Raw genomic sequence first — 18,573 nt, 5'->3', positions numbered from 1 at the left:
ATCCAGAGTCCCTATACGATACCTTCCTTCAGGGATTATCAGAGGTGATAAAAGATGAACTAGCTGCTCGAGAGTTACCGGTGGACCTTGATTCCCTCCTTGCCCTCACCATTAGGATTAATGGACAGATTAATTGGTCACACTCGTCAATCTGCTGCGGCTCGCTCACCTCCAAAGGAAACCGGAAGTCCCCGAAGGCTGTTTTCCGAGAGGATCCAAGGCCACCCGATCTCCCTCGAGAATCATCGATGACGGGTGAGTCGGATACACCGGAACCTATGCAACTGGGAAGAGCTAGATTATCGCCTAGGGAACGTTCATGCAGGCTAAGCTCCAATAATTGTCTGTATTGTGGTGCTGTAGGGCATTACATAGCCACCTGCCCAGTGAAGAGACCTGAATCCTTATTCATCGGGTATCTGGAAACAACAGTGAGTCAATACAGCTTCTCCTCATTGAGTCTCCCCACATCCCTATTGGTTTGGGATTTTCTTGGCTCCAGAAGCACAACCCCGATATTGACTGGACCACGGGCTCAGTCATGGGTTATCCTTATGATTGTGATCCTTATGATTGTGCTATTGATCTCCTCCCGGGCACCACACAGCCTCGAGGCCGGCTATATTCCCTGTCTGGTCCTGAGACCAAGGCCATGGAGGAGTACATCGAGGGCTCTCTGGTTGTTGGTAGCGTTCGTCTTTCCTCCTTTCCTGCTGGTGCAGGATTCTTCTTTGTGGGAAAGAAGGACAAGACCCTGCGTCCATGTATTGATTACCGGGGCCTCAATGACATTACAATCAACAATCGGTACCCTCTACCACTCCTCGGCCTTCGGAATGCCTACCACCTTGTGCGGATACGTGAAGGAGATGAGTGGAAGATGGCTTTCAACACTGCCAGTGGACACTATGAGTACCTGGTCATACCGTTTGGACCAACGTGTCCACTGTCTTCCTGGTCAACGATGTGCTCCGGGACATATTGAATCATTTTGTTTTTGTCTACCTCGACGACATCCTGGTTCTCTCGTTCTGCCCAGGAACACATTTTCCATGCTCGACAGGTCCATCAGCGCCTCCTGGAAAATCAGTTGTTTGTAAAATCTGAGAAGTGCCTATTCCACCGCTCCACTATCTCCTTTCTGGGATACATCATTGCTGAATGGAATGTTCAGATGGATCCGGAAAAGGTGAGAGCAGTGGTGGATTGGCCCCAGCCTACGTCCAGGGTGCAGCTACAATCATTTCTGGGGTTTTCTCATTTCTACCGCAGTTTCATTCGAGGCTACAGCAACCTGGCGGCTCCTCTCTGTACTCACCTCTTCCCTCCCAAGATACCGTGCACATGGTCTCCAGCAGCGGACAAGGCTTTTGGGGATCTAAAGCAGCGATTCACTACTGCCCCCATCTGGACCCGACTCACCAGTTTGTGGTTGAGGTTGACGCTTCCGACGTGGGAGAAGGGGCCATCCTTTCCCAGCGAGCCGTCCAGGACCAAAAGCTTAATCCTTGTGCCTTCATGTCCCATCGTCTCAACCCTGCAAACTATGACATTGGGAACTGGGAACTTCTATTGGGTAAGATGGCTCTGGAGGAGTGGAGGCACAGGTGGACATACCATATATTTTTGGTATGCACTGCCAAGCGCTTCAACCCAAGGCAAGCTTGTTGGGCTCTGTTATTTACCAGGTTCAATTTCACCATCTCCTACCGCCCCAGGGTGCAAAAACGTGAAGCCGGACACTCTCTCCCATCTGTACAGTTCCATTGCCACTCCCTCTGAATCTGAGACCATCCTACCTGCCTCATGTTTGGCACTCTGGTCTGCAAGGCACAACACCCCGGCTAACCAGATGTTCGTTCCTGATTCGGCCCGGCCTCAGGTCCTGGAATGGGCTCACTCCTCCAGTCTTACCTGTCATCCGGGTGCTCGTTGTACCCTGGCTTTCCTCCGACAACTCTTCTGGTGGCCCATCATGGCTCCTGATGTCTCAGCCTTCATTGCATGGTGCGCGCTCAAAGCAAGACCCTGCGGCAAGCTCCGTCTGGCCTCCTTCAGCCACTCCCTGTCCCTCATCGCCCCTGGTCCCATATTTCCCTGCATAGGGCAACCTGTCATCAGCATTTGGCTCTGCGGAGCATTCCTCTGAGACTAGGCCTAACCCAAACTATTCAATAACATTCCATATGATATTCTGCTTCTGTCATTCAGTTAAGCCTGTACTCTATTGAATTACTGCTGCTGCCGCCTGAGTGTGTGTATACAGTGCATTCGGGAAGTACCCCTTGACTTTTTGTTACAACCACATTTTGTTACAACCTTATTCTAAAATGGATTAAAACATTTTTTTTCTATCATCAATTTACATACAATACACCATGATAATAAAGCAAGAACAGGTTTTTAGATATTTTTGCAACAAAACAAATATTATTTTGTTCACATTTACATGACACATTTACAAGTATTCAGACCCTTTACTCTTTACGCCACTCGTGCGTTGTCTTGGCTGTGTGCTTTGGGTTGGTGTCCTGTTGGTTGGTGAACCTTTGCCCCTAGTCTGAGTTTCTGAGCGCTGTGAAGCAGGTTTTCATCAAGGATCTCTCTACTTTGCTCCGTTCATCTTTCCCTCAATCCTGACTAGTCTCCCAGTCCCTGCCACTAAAAACATCACCACAGCATGATGCTGCAACCAGCATGCTTCACTGTACAGATGGTGGCAGATTTTCAGACGTGACGCTTGGCATTCAGGCCAAACAGTTCAATCTTGGTTTCAAGTTTCTCACGATTTGAGAGTTCTTGAGGTGCCTTTTCGCAAACTCCAAGTGGGTTGTCATGTGCCTTTTACTGAGGAATGGCTTCTACTATAAAGGCCTAATTGGTGGAGTGCTGCAGAGATGGTTGTCCTTCTGGAAGGTTATCCCATCTCCACAGAGGAATTCTGGAGCTCTATCAGAGTGACCGTGTTCTTGGTCACCTCGCTGGCAAAGTCTCTTCTCCATAGATTGCTCTAGGAAGAGTCTCGGTGGTTCCAAACTGCTTGCATTTAAGAATGATAGATGCCACCGTGTTCTCAGGGACCTTCAATGCTGCAGACATTTTTTGGTATCCTTCCCCAGATCTGTGCCTCCTGTCTCAGAGCTCTACGGACAATTCCTTTTACCTCACATCTTGTTTTTTTCTCTGAAATGCACTGTCAACTGTGGGGCCTTATGTGTGTGCCTTTCCAAATCATGTCCAATCAATTTAATTTATAACAGGTGGACTCCAATCAAGTTATAGAAAAATCTCAAGTATGATCAATGGAAACAAGATGCAAATGAGTGAGTCTCATAGCAAAAGGGCTGAAAACTTATGTAAAGGTATCTGTTTTTTTATTTATTTTTAATACATTTGCTAACATTTCTGAACCTGTTTTCGCTTTCTCATTATGGGGTAGTGTATATAGATTGAGGATTTTTATTTATTTAATCCATTTTAGAATAAGCCTGTAACATAACAAAATTTGGAAAAAGTAAAAGGAGCTGAATACTTTCCGAATGCCCTGTACTTGTATGCACGCAAGTGAGTTTTGTGTGGCTCACGCTGTGATACACCCTTCAATCTGGACAGACATCATCCCTCACCGAGAAACAACAAATCCAGACTAAAGTACAACCACTGTAATATAACTGATACTTTCAACAGTAAGGGCTCGATTCAATCCGTAGCTGCGCTGTAGCACGATTGACATTTAAAGTTGCAATATGCAGAAATTTCTCTGCCATTTCCTGGTTGCTATAATTCTAGTAGTTTGCCTAATTTCAGTTTGTGACAAAACAAGCAATGTACTGTATAGTGCAGAGAATCAATGTACCATCTAATCTGCTGTGAAATATCTTTTCAATAACCAAAAATATTGTATTTTCAGCAGTTTGAAGCTAGTGTACAAAACTGAAATTAAAAGATGCAAAAACAAAATTTAAGAACGGGAAGCAAAGAAATAGTGCCCAGACAGATCTACCGCTTCTCAAACTTGCTTTCAATAAGAATGACAGATCTATAACTCACATTTCTATGTGAATTTGGTTGGGTCATCCCAAAAGGATCGATATTTCAGTTTTAAAGGCAATGTTCCTGTATTCACGGTAAATGCTGCATTTATCGGCTCAATCAAAAATGACCTTTACATTTCAACCACGCTACAATGCAGATCTTCAGCACGACATGTTGAATCTAGCCTTGAAGTGATAAGGCAGGGGTTCCCAAACTTTTTTGGCCCACAACACCATTTTGATATCTGAAAGTTCTCGCGACCTCAAACATGCACAAATTCTTTCCAACACTCCCCCTCAATAACCACCAAGCCTCGGTGTGGAATAGAACATTGTCATGCTCTGATCCCAAATATCCACATGGTTTTGCGAACAAGCGTGCACACAGTGTGTGGTTTGATGTAGTTTATAATCGAAGTTACCTGCTGCAGTATGTCTCTGAGTTCTGTGCTCAGCTCTTTTGCCACCAGTTGCTATCAGTGTATCATACAATGCGTTTATATGGCAGAGGGAGACACATTCATAACTATACTGCAGAGGCCTGCCTACCATCCCGCCATAGATGGAGCCCCATCTTTGCAAAAGCCCACTAAGTTTTTTGTCAAGACAGCCATACAGCACACTGAACATCCCCTGTGCCATTTCAATCTTGGGAATCGTGGGACAGAACAATATGCCCTCGTGAATAGTATCCCCCGACATGTATAATGAACAAAAGTCAATGCATGGGCATTTTGCCCCTTACAGTCAACGTCCATTTGTAGAGCATAAGCTGGGGAGTTTGAGTTGTTCAGTCAGTTTCCTCTTTATTGCTAGCAATAGTATAAATTATTTGTTTAACATTATCTAACAAAGGTAGGCCTATTCATGTGAGTTTCTGTGCCCCAGCCAGTGTGGTGACACACTGTTTTCACCATATCAATTGCAGCTGGTAATATCAAAGTCTGTGCAATAGTGTTTCATAGCGTAGCGGGCCTAGCCATTCAATGTGGGAATGATTCAAGTGCAAAGGTCATGTGTGGTCTTTTCTCATGATCTAAAGGCGCTCTCTGGTTGAATTGTATCTTTTAGATTTGAATCATTTTCATTTAGATTTTTAAGGTGAAGAATATTACAATGATTTTGACATTCAAAGACAATGTTATAATATATATATATATTTTATTCTCTGTATTTTGGAAATTGTCCCGCGACCCCATTTTCAAATCAGGTGGACCCACATGGGGCCGCAACCCCTAGTTTAGGAACCACTGTACTAACCTCCACAGGCAGGCGATGGAAAAATAGCCTTCGGAATCTCTTGATGGGTGGATTATCAACATCCATTAATCTCCAACACCCAATGGGATCTCTTTGTTCTCCACATCAAAGGTTCCCATGTGTGTGATTGACAGGACACAGTGATAACCCAACACTAAGAGGTCAGAATTACACTAATTCGTTTCTAAACACTTAGCCCTTGACCGTCCACAGGACATGCTTCGACCAATCAGATTGCTCAGTGCAGGAAAGGGTTGTATCTGTCACGGATCCCCCCAGTTGTAAGGCGTGCGTATCTGGTGGCAGGGAAGTCAGACGCAGGAGAGCAGAACTTGATAATAGTTTAATAGTAGTTTAATAGTAAAACCAACGGCATAAGAAATACAAAGTATGGGCACAATAACCCGATGCGCACCAGTCAAACAAAATGTGCACAAGCACAATAAACAATGCCACACAAAGACATGGGGGGAACAGAGGGTTAAATACACAACACATAATGAGGGAAATGAGAACCAGGTGTGTGGGAAAACGAGACAAAACAAATGGAAAATGAAAAATGGATAGGCGATGGCTAGACCGGCGACGTCGACCGCCGAACACCCGCCCGAACAAGGAGAGGCATCGACTTGGGAAGAAGTTGTGACACCGGTACTGCTGCTCATTCCGTTCACCAGCTTCAGAGGTCTACGTCACCGGCCTTCTAGGCGTCGCTGAACTGGATCCTCACCACCAACCCTGGACTGTCTTTGTCGATCAGTGTTCTATGTCTATTGGTCTTGTGAGTACCTGTGCCCATTTTTATTTTTGGTGCTACGTGTATTTTTGTGCACTTGTTATTATGGGTCTCGTCCAATGAATTATTTTAGAGGTTTACACCTCACTCTTTTGTTTTGGGTAGAGAATTTTTTTAAACTATGACTGTCTCCCATCCTTATGCAACGTGACAGTATCTGACAGTATCTGTCTGCTACAGCCAATCAAACACTTTCTTATTGAGCCAGTGTAGCTTTGCAAGTCGGTGCTACTTCTTTAATGAACGGATAAATAGTTGTTTACATCGTGGCGAAGAATGAAGAGATTTGGAGGACAGACCACTTTATACCTAAGCTTTATACCAATACTGTTGCACACGTGCGCACACTTACACACACACACACTGACCTCCTAGCTCCTCAGTGGATATACTGGTGATTTGGAAGGCTTCGCTCCCCTCAGACAGAGTCCGGCTCAGGAGACTTCCAGTGTAGAGCAGTGTAGACCTGACGTGGTGGAACGGCATCTTCTCTCTGCAGAACACACGTATACAGTTTGAATGCTGAGGGTCTGTGTACCCATCTACAGTATGTGTGTGAAAGAGAGTGAACCCATCTATCTTTCCCTACCTCTCTTTCCCTCTACTCCTCCCCTTCTCCTCCATCCTCTCCCCCTCTCCCTCCCTCTCCCTTAAGGGCGACAGGTAGCCTAACAGTTAGAGAGTTGGGCCCGTAACTGAAAGTTCGTTAGTACGAATCCCGCAATTGACAAGGTGAAACATCTGTTCATATGCCCTTGAGCAAGGAACTTAACCCTAATTGCTCCAGGGTTGCTAGTTATGAAGGCAGAGCTTGACTGTGACCTCACTCTCTGATGGTGTTTCAGGGAGAGTCGGATATGTAAATAAACACATTTCCAATTCACACGTGTGTTTATACACACTTGTCCATGTGTAAAATAGGACAAATATAAGCACCCATCAACTTATTTTCTCATTACCTCCACTCATCTCCTCCTCGTTCTAATGTCTACCCGGTACCTGGCTCAGAGAGATAAAGCCCTGTCACTCTTTGCCTTCGACCTAGCTCCCCATCACCTCCTCACATCTTGTCATTACCACTTTCCCCTCCCTTCTCCTCCCTGACTGGAGAATGAACCATATCTACAGTGTAGAGAGAGAGAGAAAAAGAGACAGACCACCAGAGTCAAGAGAAGGCGCTATAAGAGATGAAAGACAGTGTTTTTATAAGTGGCGCTATGAGAGTTGAATGATGATTCCATGAGGGATGGCTGAGACTAAGTTTTTTTTAAACTTTAAAATGTATGTCAAACAAAAACCGTGATTGCAACGTTAAACAAACAACACAACTTTATGCACAAGTACTACCTTTAAAAATGTCCAATGAAAAATGTCCAAAATCACATTTACTTGAAGAACAGTGCAGACGCAAAGTTTGGTAAGCAAATGGACATTGATAAAGATATGTTTTTTGTATGGTTGTATGGTTTGTTTATATTTGCAATCATTGGTTTTTGTTTTGCATACATTGTCATTTTGTTACCTTGGAATTGCCCAGTTATACTTCATCTACAGGCCAAAGAGATATATACAGTGGGGGAAAAAAGTGTTTAGTCAGCCACCAATTGTGCAAGTTCTCCCACTTAAAAAAGATGAGAGAGGCCTGTAATTTTCAACTATGACAGACAAAATGAGAAAAAAAAATCCAGAAAATCACATTGTAGGATTTTTAATGAATTTATTTGCAAATTATGGTGGAAAATAAGTATTTGGTCAATAACAAAAGTTTATCTCAATAATTTGTTATATACCCTTTGCTGGCAATGACAGAGGTCAAACGTTTTCTGTAAGTCTTCACAAGGTTTTCACACACTGTTGCTGATATTTTGACCCATTCCTCCATGCAGATCTCCTCTAGAGAAGTGATGTTTTGGGGCTGTTGCTGGGCAACACAGACTTTCAACTCCCTCCAAAGATTTTCTATGGGGTTGAGATCTGGAGACTGGCTAGGCCACTCCAGGACCTTGAAATGCTTCTTACGAAGCCTTTCCTTCGTTGCCCGGGCGGTGTGTTTGGGATCATTGTCATGTTGAAAGACCCAGCCACGTTTCATCTTCAATGCCCTTGCTGATGGAAGGAGGTTTTCACTCAAAATCTCACGATACATGGCCCCATTCATTCTTTCCTTTACACGGATCAGTCGTCCTGATCCCTTTGCAGAAAAACAGCGCCAAAACATGATGTTTCCACCCCCATGCTTCACAGTAGGTATGGTGTTCTTTGGATGCAACTCAGCATTCTTTGTCCTCCAAACACGACGAGTTGAGTTTTTACCAAAAAGTTATATTTTGGTTTCATCTGACCATATGACATTCTCCCAATCTTCTTCTGGATCATCCAAATGCTCTCTAGCAAACTTCAGATGGGCCTGGACATGTACTGGCTTAAGCAGGGGGACACGTCTGGCACTGCAGGATTTGAGTCCCTGGCGGCGTAGTGTGTTACTGATGGTAGGCTTTGATACTCTGGTCCCAGCTCTCTGCAGGTCATTCACTAGGTCCCCCAGTGTGGTTCTGGGATTTTTGCTCACTGTTCTTGTGATCATTTTGACCCTACGGGGTGAGATCTTGCGTGGAGCCCCAGATCGAGGGAGATTATCAGTGGTCTTGTATGTCTTCCATTTCCTAATAATTGCTCCCACAGTTGATTTCTTCAAACCAAGTTGCTTACCTATTGCAGATTCAGTCTTCCCAGCCTGGTGCAGGTCTACAATTTTGTTTCTGGTGTCCTTTGACAGCTCTTTGGTCTTGGCCATAGTGGAGTTTGGAGTGTGACTGTTTGAGGTTGTGGACAGGTGTATTTTATACTGATAACAAGTTCAAACAGGTGCCATTAATACAGGTAACGAGTGGAGGACAGAGGGGCCTCTTAAAGAAGAAGTTACAGGTCTGTGAGAGCCAGGCCTGTCTACAGAAAGATATATGGATGTCTACCGCTGGAAGAGAGAGCAGGGTCAGAGTTTACACACCCAATGCGCAACATTTCTATAACCTATGCAATTGTGTGAGAACAGCCTGATGGCTTCTATTAAAAAGAGGAGGATCCCATCAGCTTCTACAGGCTAGATCTATTATATTTACAGTACCAGGGGTTTCATTTATAATATTTTCTACATTGTAGAATAGTGAAGATATCAACTATGAAATAACACACACGAAATCATGTCTGAAACAAATCAAAATATATTCTCCCTTCCCAATATAATGAACATAAACATTTTAGACTCCTCTGTGTAATATAATGCCCTGTACGAAAAGCAGCGGATGAAAGGACTGAAGAGGAGATGAGTGCTAGATGTAGCGTAGAGTAGCATACATTTATGCTCTAATGACCTAAATAGAGGACGAAGTCTGGTACTCTCTAATGTGTGGATAGGTCACTGAGAGTAAACGAATACCGGACTGCACTCTGGTCAAAGAGACAGAAGCCCAATCTAGGGGTTTAATGATGAAACAGAGTATATACAGTATGTGGTCTGTGTACAGAGGGAAACAGAGTAAAAGAAATAGAAAATGACTATAATGTAAGTCCAATAGAGAATATCACATTTAACAGTAATGTTAGCAATCTCTATACACAATTGACAATAAGAGAAAAATAATAATTCCTCTCAAGAGAATTAACATTACAGTTACACCAACGGGTAGGCTAATCACATAATTGTACAAAATGGTACGAGAATGGGTGAAGAAAGTTATCCCTCTACATACAAATAGGAATATTATGCAAGTTAAATAAGTATTTGTTCTGACTTACATTTGGTCAAAAACGCACAAATACCCCTTCAAATGAAAACAGTCTGTTTTCATGAAAGCCAACCAAACTGAGACATAAGTGGTTGGCATGGTGAATAATCCAATATAATTGGTAGGCAAATGAAAGAAAACATCAAAGAGTTAACTGGAACATCTGAATGAAAATACTGGCAGATCAATAAAACGTCCTTGGAAATTAATATCAGAGGGGCTTTTATACAGGTGTAAAAATGCTCATATGAATATGTGAGGGCTGCAGGTTGGACCTGCCCTAGATGTCCCCCATTCCACTAAGGAGCGATACAGACACACACAGTGTATACAACCCTAGACACTGAACCACCACAAATAATGTTCTCTGTATTCGTCTCTCTTTATCTGTCTCTCTTTATACAGTATACATATATACAGTATGTCCCTCTGACTCTGTCTCCCCCTCTCTCATCACTGCTTATTTATTTTATCTTTATTTAACTAAACAAGTTAGTTAAGAACAAATTCTTATTTTCAATGACGACCTAGGAACAGACAGTTCTGTTCAGGGGCAGAACTTTGTACCTTGTCAGCTTGGGGATTTGACCTTGCAACCTTTCGGTTACTAGTCCAACACTCTAACCACTAGGCTACCCTGCCACCCCTTAGAGCAACAAATATGGGGCAGCCAGGGTGAGTCTCTTTCTCTCTCACTGTGTGTGTGTGTGTGTGTGTGTGTGTGTGTGTGTGTGTGTGTGTGTGTGTGTGTGTGTGTGTGTGTGTGTGTGTGTGTGTGTGAGAGAGAGAGAGAGAGAGGTTCAACAGTGCAATTTTGAAGTAAAAAATAGCTATTAGGTAAACAGTAGATAAGTACAGAGATAAAATTTAAAAAACAGTACAATTACAGTGAAAATAAAGGAAAAAGAGTCAATGTGCGGTTAGCCGGGCTAATTGAGGTAATATGTACATGTAGGTATAGTTAAAGTGACTGAAGGAGTGGATAAGTTGGAGAGAGAAGAGAGGCGGGCAGAGCAGCCACACAGATAGAAGAGAGTGAGGAGGGGGGAGGAGCAGAGAGAAGTGAGGGGAAATAGAGAAAAAGGGATAGAGGGAGAGAGCAGGGTCAGCACAATATCTATCACATACACACACAAACATCTTTGAATCGTACACCGACACACTGTCACATAACCAGACACGCAACCTGCAGGTTGGTCAAGTCTCTTGCTGGACATCTAACATAATTTGACTATAATCCATATCCCCAAACATTTCTTCTAAATGTGATCATACCTAAGTATTTTCCTGTGCCTGACATTGGCCACCCCTACCTGCCTGGGATCAAATCCCAACCCCACTGCTGTTCCCGCTGTCTGTCTCCCTGCTCATTTTATCACTGGAAAAATACTTACAAATATACAGTAATGCAATATTTCCCTGATCCCTCTGCCTGATCATTTGGACTGACAAATAACCGTATATTTCTAAGGTAAAGACGCAGAAAACGCAATGACGACATCAAGCTTGTGACTACAAATTTGTTAGATGCATTTGCTGTTTGTTTTGTTTGTGTTTCAGATATTTTGTGCCCGATATAAATTAATGGTAAATAATGTGTTGTGTCATTTTGGAATCACTTTTGTTGTAAATAAGAATAGAATATGTTTCCAAACACATCTACATTAATGTGGATGCTACCATGATTACGGATAATCCTGAATGAATCATGACTAATGATGTGTGAGAAACAGATGCACAAATATCTGTAAGGCATGCGTACTGGGGTAGAGAAGTCGGTTTAATGACAAAAATCACTGTGAACAAAACTAATCATAATAATCATAATAATCATAACAAAAATAATCATAATGACATGGCCCACCTTGCCTGGCGAGGGTTCAATCTCCTCACTGCCCGGATGTACTCCAGATTGCGGTGGATCAGTCCAAATGAGGAAAGGGTGCTTAGCCCCCTCAAGCCAATGTCTCGATGCCTTCAAAGCCTTGACGACAGCCAACAGCTCCCGGTCCCCCACATCATAGTTTCGCTCCGCCGAGCTGAGCTTCTTCGAGAAGAAAGCACAGGGGCGGAGCTTCGGTGGCGTATCCGAGCGCTGAGAGAGCACGGCTCCTATCCCAGCCTCGGACGCGTCCACCTCCACTATGAATGCCAAAGAGGGATCCGGATGGGCCAGCAAGGGAGCCGAGGTAAACAGAGCTCTCAGGTGACCAAAAGCCCTGTCTGCCTCAGCCGACCACTGCCTCAGCCGACCAATGGGAGCCGCTACCTGACCAAATCCCTGGATAAACCTCCGGTAGTAGTTGGCTAACCCTAAGAACCACTGCACCTCCTTTACCGTGGTGGGAGTCTGCCAATTACGCACGGCTGAAATGCGGTCACTCTCCATCTCCACCCCTGAGGTGGAAATGCGGAACCTTAGGAAGGAGACAGATTGCTGAAAGAACAGGCACATCTCAGCCTTGACGTACAGGTCATGCTCCAACAGGCGACCAAGCACCCTGCGCACCAGGGACCCATGCTCGGCGCATGTAGTGGAGTATATCAGAATGTCATCAATATACACCACTACACCCTGCCCGTGCAGGTCCCTGAAAATCTTGTCTACAAAGGCCTGGAAGACTGATGGCGCATTCATCAACCCGTTCGACATGACGAGGTACTCAAAGTGCCCTGAGGTGGTACTGACAGCCGTCTTCCACTCGTCTCCCTTCCGGATAAGTAGTTTGGTGAAGAAGCGCACCCCGTACATTGACTCTATCGCTGTGGTTATGAGCGGTAGCGGGTAACTATACCTCACAGTGATCTGGTTCAGACACCGATAGTCAATACACTGGCGCAGACCTCCCTCCTTCTTCTTCACAAAAAAAACTTGAGGAGGAGGGTGAAGTGGATGATCGAATGTACCCCTAACGCAGGGATTTGGAGACATATGTTTCCATAGCCTCCGTCTCCGCCTGTGAGAGAGGATACACGTGACTCCTGGGAAGTGCAGCGTCTACCAGGAGATCTATCGCGTAATCGCCCCGTCGATGGGGTGGTAATTGAGTTGCCTTCTTTTTAGAAGGTGAGAGCCAAATCGGCATAATCAGGGGGAATACGCACGGTGGAGAACTGGTCTGGACTTTCCACCGTAGTAGCACCAATGGAAACCCCTAAACACCTCCCAGACCACTCTCGCGACCACCCCGTGAGAGTCCTCTGTGGCCAAGAAACAGTGGAGTCATGACAAACTAACCAGGGTAGGCATAGTACCATGGGAAAGAAAGGAGAGTCAATAATCAAGAGACTAATTCTCTCCTTGTGATCCCCCTGCATCACCATGCCCAGAGGAGCGGTGGCCTCCCTGATCAACCCTGACCCTAATGGTCGACTATCTAAGGTGTGAACGGGGAAGGGTACAGCCACTGGAACAATGGGGATCCCTAAACTATGGGCGAACGATTTATCTATAAAATTCCCAGCCGCGCCTGTATCAACGAGCGTCTTATGCTTGGAATGCGGGGAAAACTCAGGGAAAGTAACATACACAAACATATGTGCAACAGAGGGCTCTGGGTGAGAATGGTACCGGCTCACCTGGGGGGGCGCCAGAGCTCCCTGCCTGCTGCCTCGATACCCAGAGGAACCAACCCGGCACCGACCGGCAGTGTGACCTCTGCGACCACAGATGGGGCATGAGCTGGAACCCCTTCCGGTCTCCCTGCGCACCGCCCCTCCCAGCTCCATGGGTATCGGAGAGGGGGTGCGAGGGGATGGAACCAACAGACCCTGATTTGAACGTCTGCGGTTAGCCAGCAGGTTATCCAGCCGGATGGACATGTCCACCAGCTGGTTGAACTTGAAGGTGGTGTATCTGCAGGCCAACTCGCGCAGACTGCAACGATACTGGTCAATCAGGGCCCTGTCGTTCCATCCCGTGCCGGCAGCCAGGGTCCGAAACTCCATAGCGAACTCCTGGGCGCTCCTCATCCCCTGCCTCAGATGGATGAGGCGCTCACCCGCCGCTCTACCCTCAGGCGGGTGGTCGAAGACTGCCCGGAAACGGCGGGTGAACTCTTAAAACTGGTCCAACGCCGCATCTCCCTCTCTCTACACGGCGTTGGCCCACTCCAAGGCTTTCCCGGTGAGGCACGAGATGAAGGCGGACACCCTCTCACGGCCCGAAGGAGCCGGGTGAACGGTTGTCAGGTATAGGTCCAGTTGTAATAGGAACCCCTGGTAGTTCGCAGCCGTCCAATCATATTCTTGGGGAAGGGAGAGACGAATCCCACTGGGACCAGGAGAAGGAGGGGCGCCTAGTGGAGACCCCGGTTGTGCTGGTGGAGGCGCTGGGAGAGCTCCCTGTCTCTCCCAGCGGTCCATTGTCTGGTCCATGGTGGTGCCAAGATGGTGGATCATTGCTACGTGCTCCCGGACGAGCTCCTCCACCCCTATACCCGGGGTACCTGCTCCTGCTGACTCCATAAGTTTGGTCCGGTATTCTGTAAGGCGTGAGTACTGGTGGTAGAGAAGTCAGGCGCAGGAGAGCAAAGACTGTGTTCCAACGGTGCAGTTTAATGATAAAAATCACAGTGAACAAAACACAATAATTATAATGGGACAAAACCCCAGACATAACGTGCACAAGCACTTACAAAAAACAATACCAGACAAGGACATGTGGGGAAACAGAGGGTTAAATACACAACATGTAATTGATGGGATTGAAACCAGGTGTGTGGGAAGACAAGACAAAACAAATGGAAAATGAAATGTGGATTGGCGATGGATAGACCGGTGACGTCGACCGCCGAACGTCCCCCGAACAAGGAGAGGGACCGAATTCGGAGGAAGTCGTGACAATATAATACCCCCAAGACATGCTAACCTCTTACCATTACAATAACAGGGGAGGTTAGCATTTTTTGGGACTATGATATTTATGCCTCTAACTTTCTCACTCATCATTATTCACAATTCATTCATCATTTTCCGTAGTCATGTATCATGTGTCACTGTGCCAATACTTTTGGAGCTCACTGTAGCTAACATTAGGATTAGCTACCTAACATTAGCCACAACAAATTGAAATTCATAACATCATATGTTTTGAAAATTCATAACATATTGCAAGTTCAAACCCCGAGCTGACAAGGTACAAATCTGTCGTTCTGCCCCTGAACAGGCAGTTAACCCACTGTTCCTAGGCCGTCATTGAAAATAAGAATTTGTTCTTAACTGACTTGCCTAGTTAAATAAAGGTAAAATAAAAAATAAAATTGTACATTTAGAAAATTCCTAAAATGCTGTACGTATTCAAATTTACAAAATATACTATAAAATGGATGATGGATATCCATAAATTAACCCTCCTGTTGTGTTCGTTTCGTGTTAATTAATTCTGTGTTCCAGGTCCAAAATGACCGCCCCATTATAGCTGATTATAAATCCATAATAATACATATATTATCACCTAATGTTGTGTTAAGATCTTTTTATCAACTTAAGTTCTTGTGGACATTACACGTTTTGAACTTCTATTTGCTATTTGTGGCCTGTAGGTCTCATTGACCTGAGCTCTTACAACTCCTTTTTGAGTAAAAAAAAGCATAATGTATAGATTATTTTGACTATAACAAATACCCAGATTTAACATATTGTCCTATATATCACAGACTACTTCACTGTCAGTTTCCTGCCCTCTCTCCTCCTCGCCAGTGTCATGATCAAATATATGATCAAGAGCCTCACATACAGTATATTGTTTGGTTATTGTGCTGCCACAGAATGAATTGCGAGCAAGGCCTCAAAAAAGATTTATATACCAAAGCTACGAGAAAAGTTCTATATATCATTGAAACAATGTTGCGATTGTTTGTGAGAATACCAACAGGTTTGGTTCCCGTGGGGGAAAGATTCTATTGGGGAAAGGTTCCCGTGGGGGTTGCTATGGAAGCCTATTTTTTATTTTTTATTTATTATACCTTTATTTAACCAGGTAGGCCGGTTGAGAACAAGTTCTCATTTACAACTGCGACCTGGCCAAGATAAAGCAAAGCAGTGCGACAAAAACAACAACACAGTTAGACATGGGATAATCAACTGTACATTCAATAACACAATAAAAAAATCAGTATACAGTGTATGCAAATGAAGTAAGGAGGTAAGGCAATAAGTAGGCCGTAGTGGCGAAGTAATTACAATTTAGCAATTCACACTGGGGTGATAGATGTGCAGATGAGGATGTGCAAGTAGAGATACTGGGGTGCAAAAGAGCAGAAAAACAAATATGAAGAGGAGGTAGGTAGTTGGATGGATGGGCTATTTACAGATGGGTTGTGTACAGCTGCAGCGATGGGCTGTGTAAGCTGCTCTGACAGCTGACGCTTAAAGTTAGTGAGGGAGATATGTCTCCAACTTCAGTGATTTTTGCAATTTGTTTAAGTCATTGGCAGCAGAGAACTGGAAGGAAAGGCGGACAAAGGAGGAATTGGCTTTGGGGATGACCAGTGAAATATACCTGCTGGAGCGCGTGCTATGGGTGGGTGTTGCTATGGTGACCAGTGAGCTGAGATCAGGACGGCGCTTTACCTAGCAAAGAATTATAGATGACCTGGAGCCAGTGGGTTTGGCGACGAATATGTAGTGAGGACCAGACAACGAGAGCATACAGGTTACAGTGGTGGGTAGTATATGGGGCTTTGGTGACAAAACGGATGGCACTGTGATAGACTGCATCCAATTTCCTGAGTAGAGTGTTGGAAGCTATTTTGTAAATGACATCGCCAAAGTCGAGGATCAGTAGGATAGTCAGTTTTACTAGGGTAAGTTTGGCGGCGTGAGTGAAGGAGGCTTTGTTGCGAAATAGGAAGCCGATTCTAGATTTAATTTTCGATTGGAGATGCTTAATGTGAGTCTGGAAGGAGAGTTTACAGTCTAGCCTAGGTATTTGTAGTTGTCCACATATTCTAAGTCAGAACCGTCCAGAGTAGTGATGCTAGTCGGGCGGGCGGGTGCAGGCAGCGATCGGTTGAAGAGCATGCATTTAGTTTTACTTGCATTTAAGAGCAGTTGGAGGTCACGGAAGAAGTGTTGTATGGCGTTGAAGCTCGTTCTGGAGGTTTGTTAACAGTGTCCAAAGAAAGGACAGATGTATACAGAATGGTGTTGTGTGTGTAGAGGTGGATCAAAGAATCACCAACAGCTAGAGCGACATCATTGATAAATACAGAGAAAAGAGTCAGCCCGAGAATTGAACCCTGTAGCACCCCCATAGAGACTGCCAGAGGTCTGGACAACAGGCCCTCCGATTTGACACACTGAACTCCATCTGAGAAGTAGTTGATGAACCAGGCGAGGCAGTCATTAGAGAAACCAAGGCTGTTGAGTCTGCCGATAAGAATACGGTGATTGACAGAGTCGAAAGCCTTGGCCAGGTCGATGAAGACGGCTGCACAGTACTGTCTTTTATCGATGGCGGTTATGATATCGTTTAGTACCTTGAGCGTGGCTGAGGTGCACCCATGACCAGCTCGGAAACCGGATTGCATATCGGAGAAGGTACGGTGGTACCTGTTTGTCCACTTGGCGTTTGAAGACTTTAGAAAGGCAGGGCAGGATGGATATAGGTCTGTAACAGTTAGGGTCTAGAGTGTCTCCCCCTTTGAAGAGGAAGGGGAGTGAGATGTGTGCTCAAACACACATGCATGTGGGTGTTGGGGACAGGAAGTGTGTCCATCTGGAGAATGGGCATGTGCCTGAACTCAATTTTATACACTAATTGTAGTCTCACCCATTCATTTCTAATGACCGGTTACCAGGATCACAACAGGTGCACAAATGTTAAATAAAACACCCAAAATGTAATGAAAATCATCAATGTATTTTGTGTGTTCAGATGCCCTTTGAGGACAAAGTCATGGAACCTTATGACAATCAGATTAATTTAATATTAACTACATTTTTCAGAGAGAAAACTTGTAAATCGGTCCAATTCGACCGGAACACAACAGGGGGGCTAATACATACCATATGAAAGGTAACATACTGAATCTTTCTAAATGGTGTTTCTCTGATTTATTTACAGTATAATACGAAATGCTCTGAGACCACATTGCAGTGACAGGACTGGTACAGTCATGTAGCTTCACACACCACCCGTCAGTATCGTCAGCTTGTTAATGTCTCTTACCCCCACGCACTGCATTCTACAGTCACAGGCACCTCAACCGACGCTGTCACTAGGCTCTCAATCTCGTGGTGGTCACCCGTTGCGCACGGCTCCTCTCCCGCCAACTGCAGGAGAGGTGAACCGTCGACGTTCACTGAGCGCAGCGGTAACTCCACAAGCCCAAATCTCTCTGGTCCTATCATCATCAGCCTGATGTGTGCCACCTGGTGGGCATGCGACCGTGCGGGAAAAGGTCCGTTTCCGTCTCCGTTAGTTACACAAAGCAGGCTTCAAGAAGGGGCAGGTGTGAGTGTTCTTGGTCTTCTGACAGTGTGGTCTCAAAAGACACGCGCAGAGGGCCCTGATACTCTTAAGGACAGTCAGTGACAGAGAGAGACAGAGCTGTGTGTTTGTCCTACACTACATTAATAGAGTACTGTCCAAGCAACCAAACACACCGACCGTCCGAGTTAGAAAGCAGGCGCCCGAATAACTCCTCCCGCTTTTAACTTCCTCCCGCTTTGCTTCGCTACCGTGCTGTGCACC

General features: G+C 45.0%; 1 protein-coding gene across 1 annotated transcript in view; it reads right to left on the bottom strand.

Annotated features, from left to right (window-relative positions):
* LOC139418713 (calcium-binding protein 8-like) overlaps window positions 1-18,345 on the bottom strand; it is a 78,129-nt gene extending 59,784 nt beyond the window's left edge. Inside the window, exons 1-2 of the mRNA XM_071168365.1 lie at window positions 18,049-18,345; window positions 6,459-6,583 (exon numbers count right to left, since the gene is read on the bottom strand). Of these exons, the coding sequence (XP_071024466.1) occupies window positions 6,459-6,583; window positions 18,049-18,233 (310 nt within the window). The 5' untranslated portion in view covers window positions 18,234-18,345. The remainder of the gene's footprint in view (window positions 1-6,458; window positions 6,584-18,048) is intronic.
* Window positions 18,346-18,573: the final 228 nt, after the last annotated feature.

The sequence above is a fragment of the Oncorhynchus clarkii genome, chromosome 10 (assembly GCF_045791955.1).
Source record: "Oncorhynchus clarkii lewisi isolate Uvic-CL-2024 chromosome 10, UVic_Ocla_1.0, whole genome shotgun sequence".
Taxonomy (NCBI): Eukaryota; Metazoa; Chordata; class Actinopteri; order Salmoniformes; family Salmonidae; genus Oncorhynchus; species Oncorhynchus clarkii.
The sequence above is the reverse complement of the archived record's forward strand: the minus strand, read 5'-3'. Positions and strand labels throughout refer to the sequence as shown.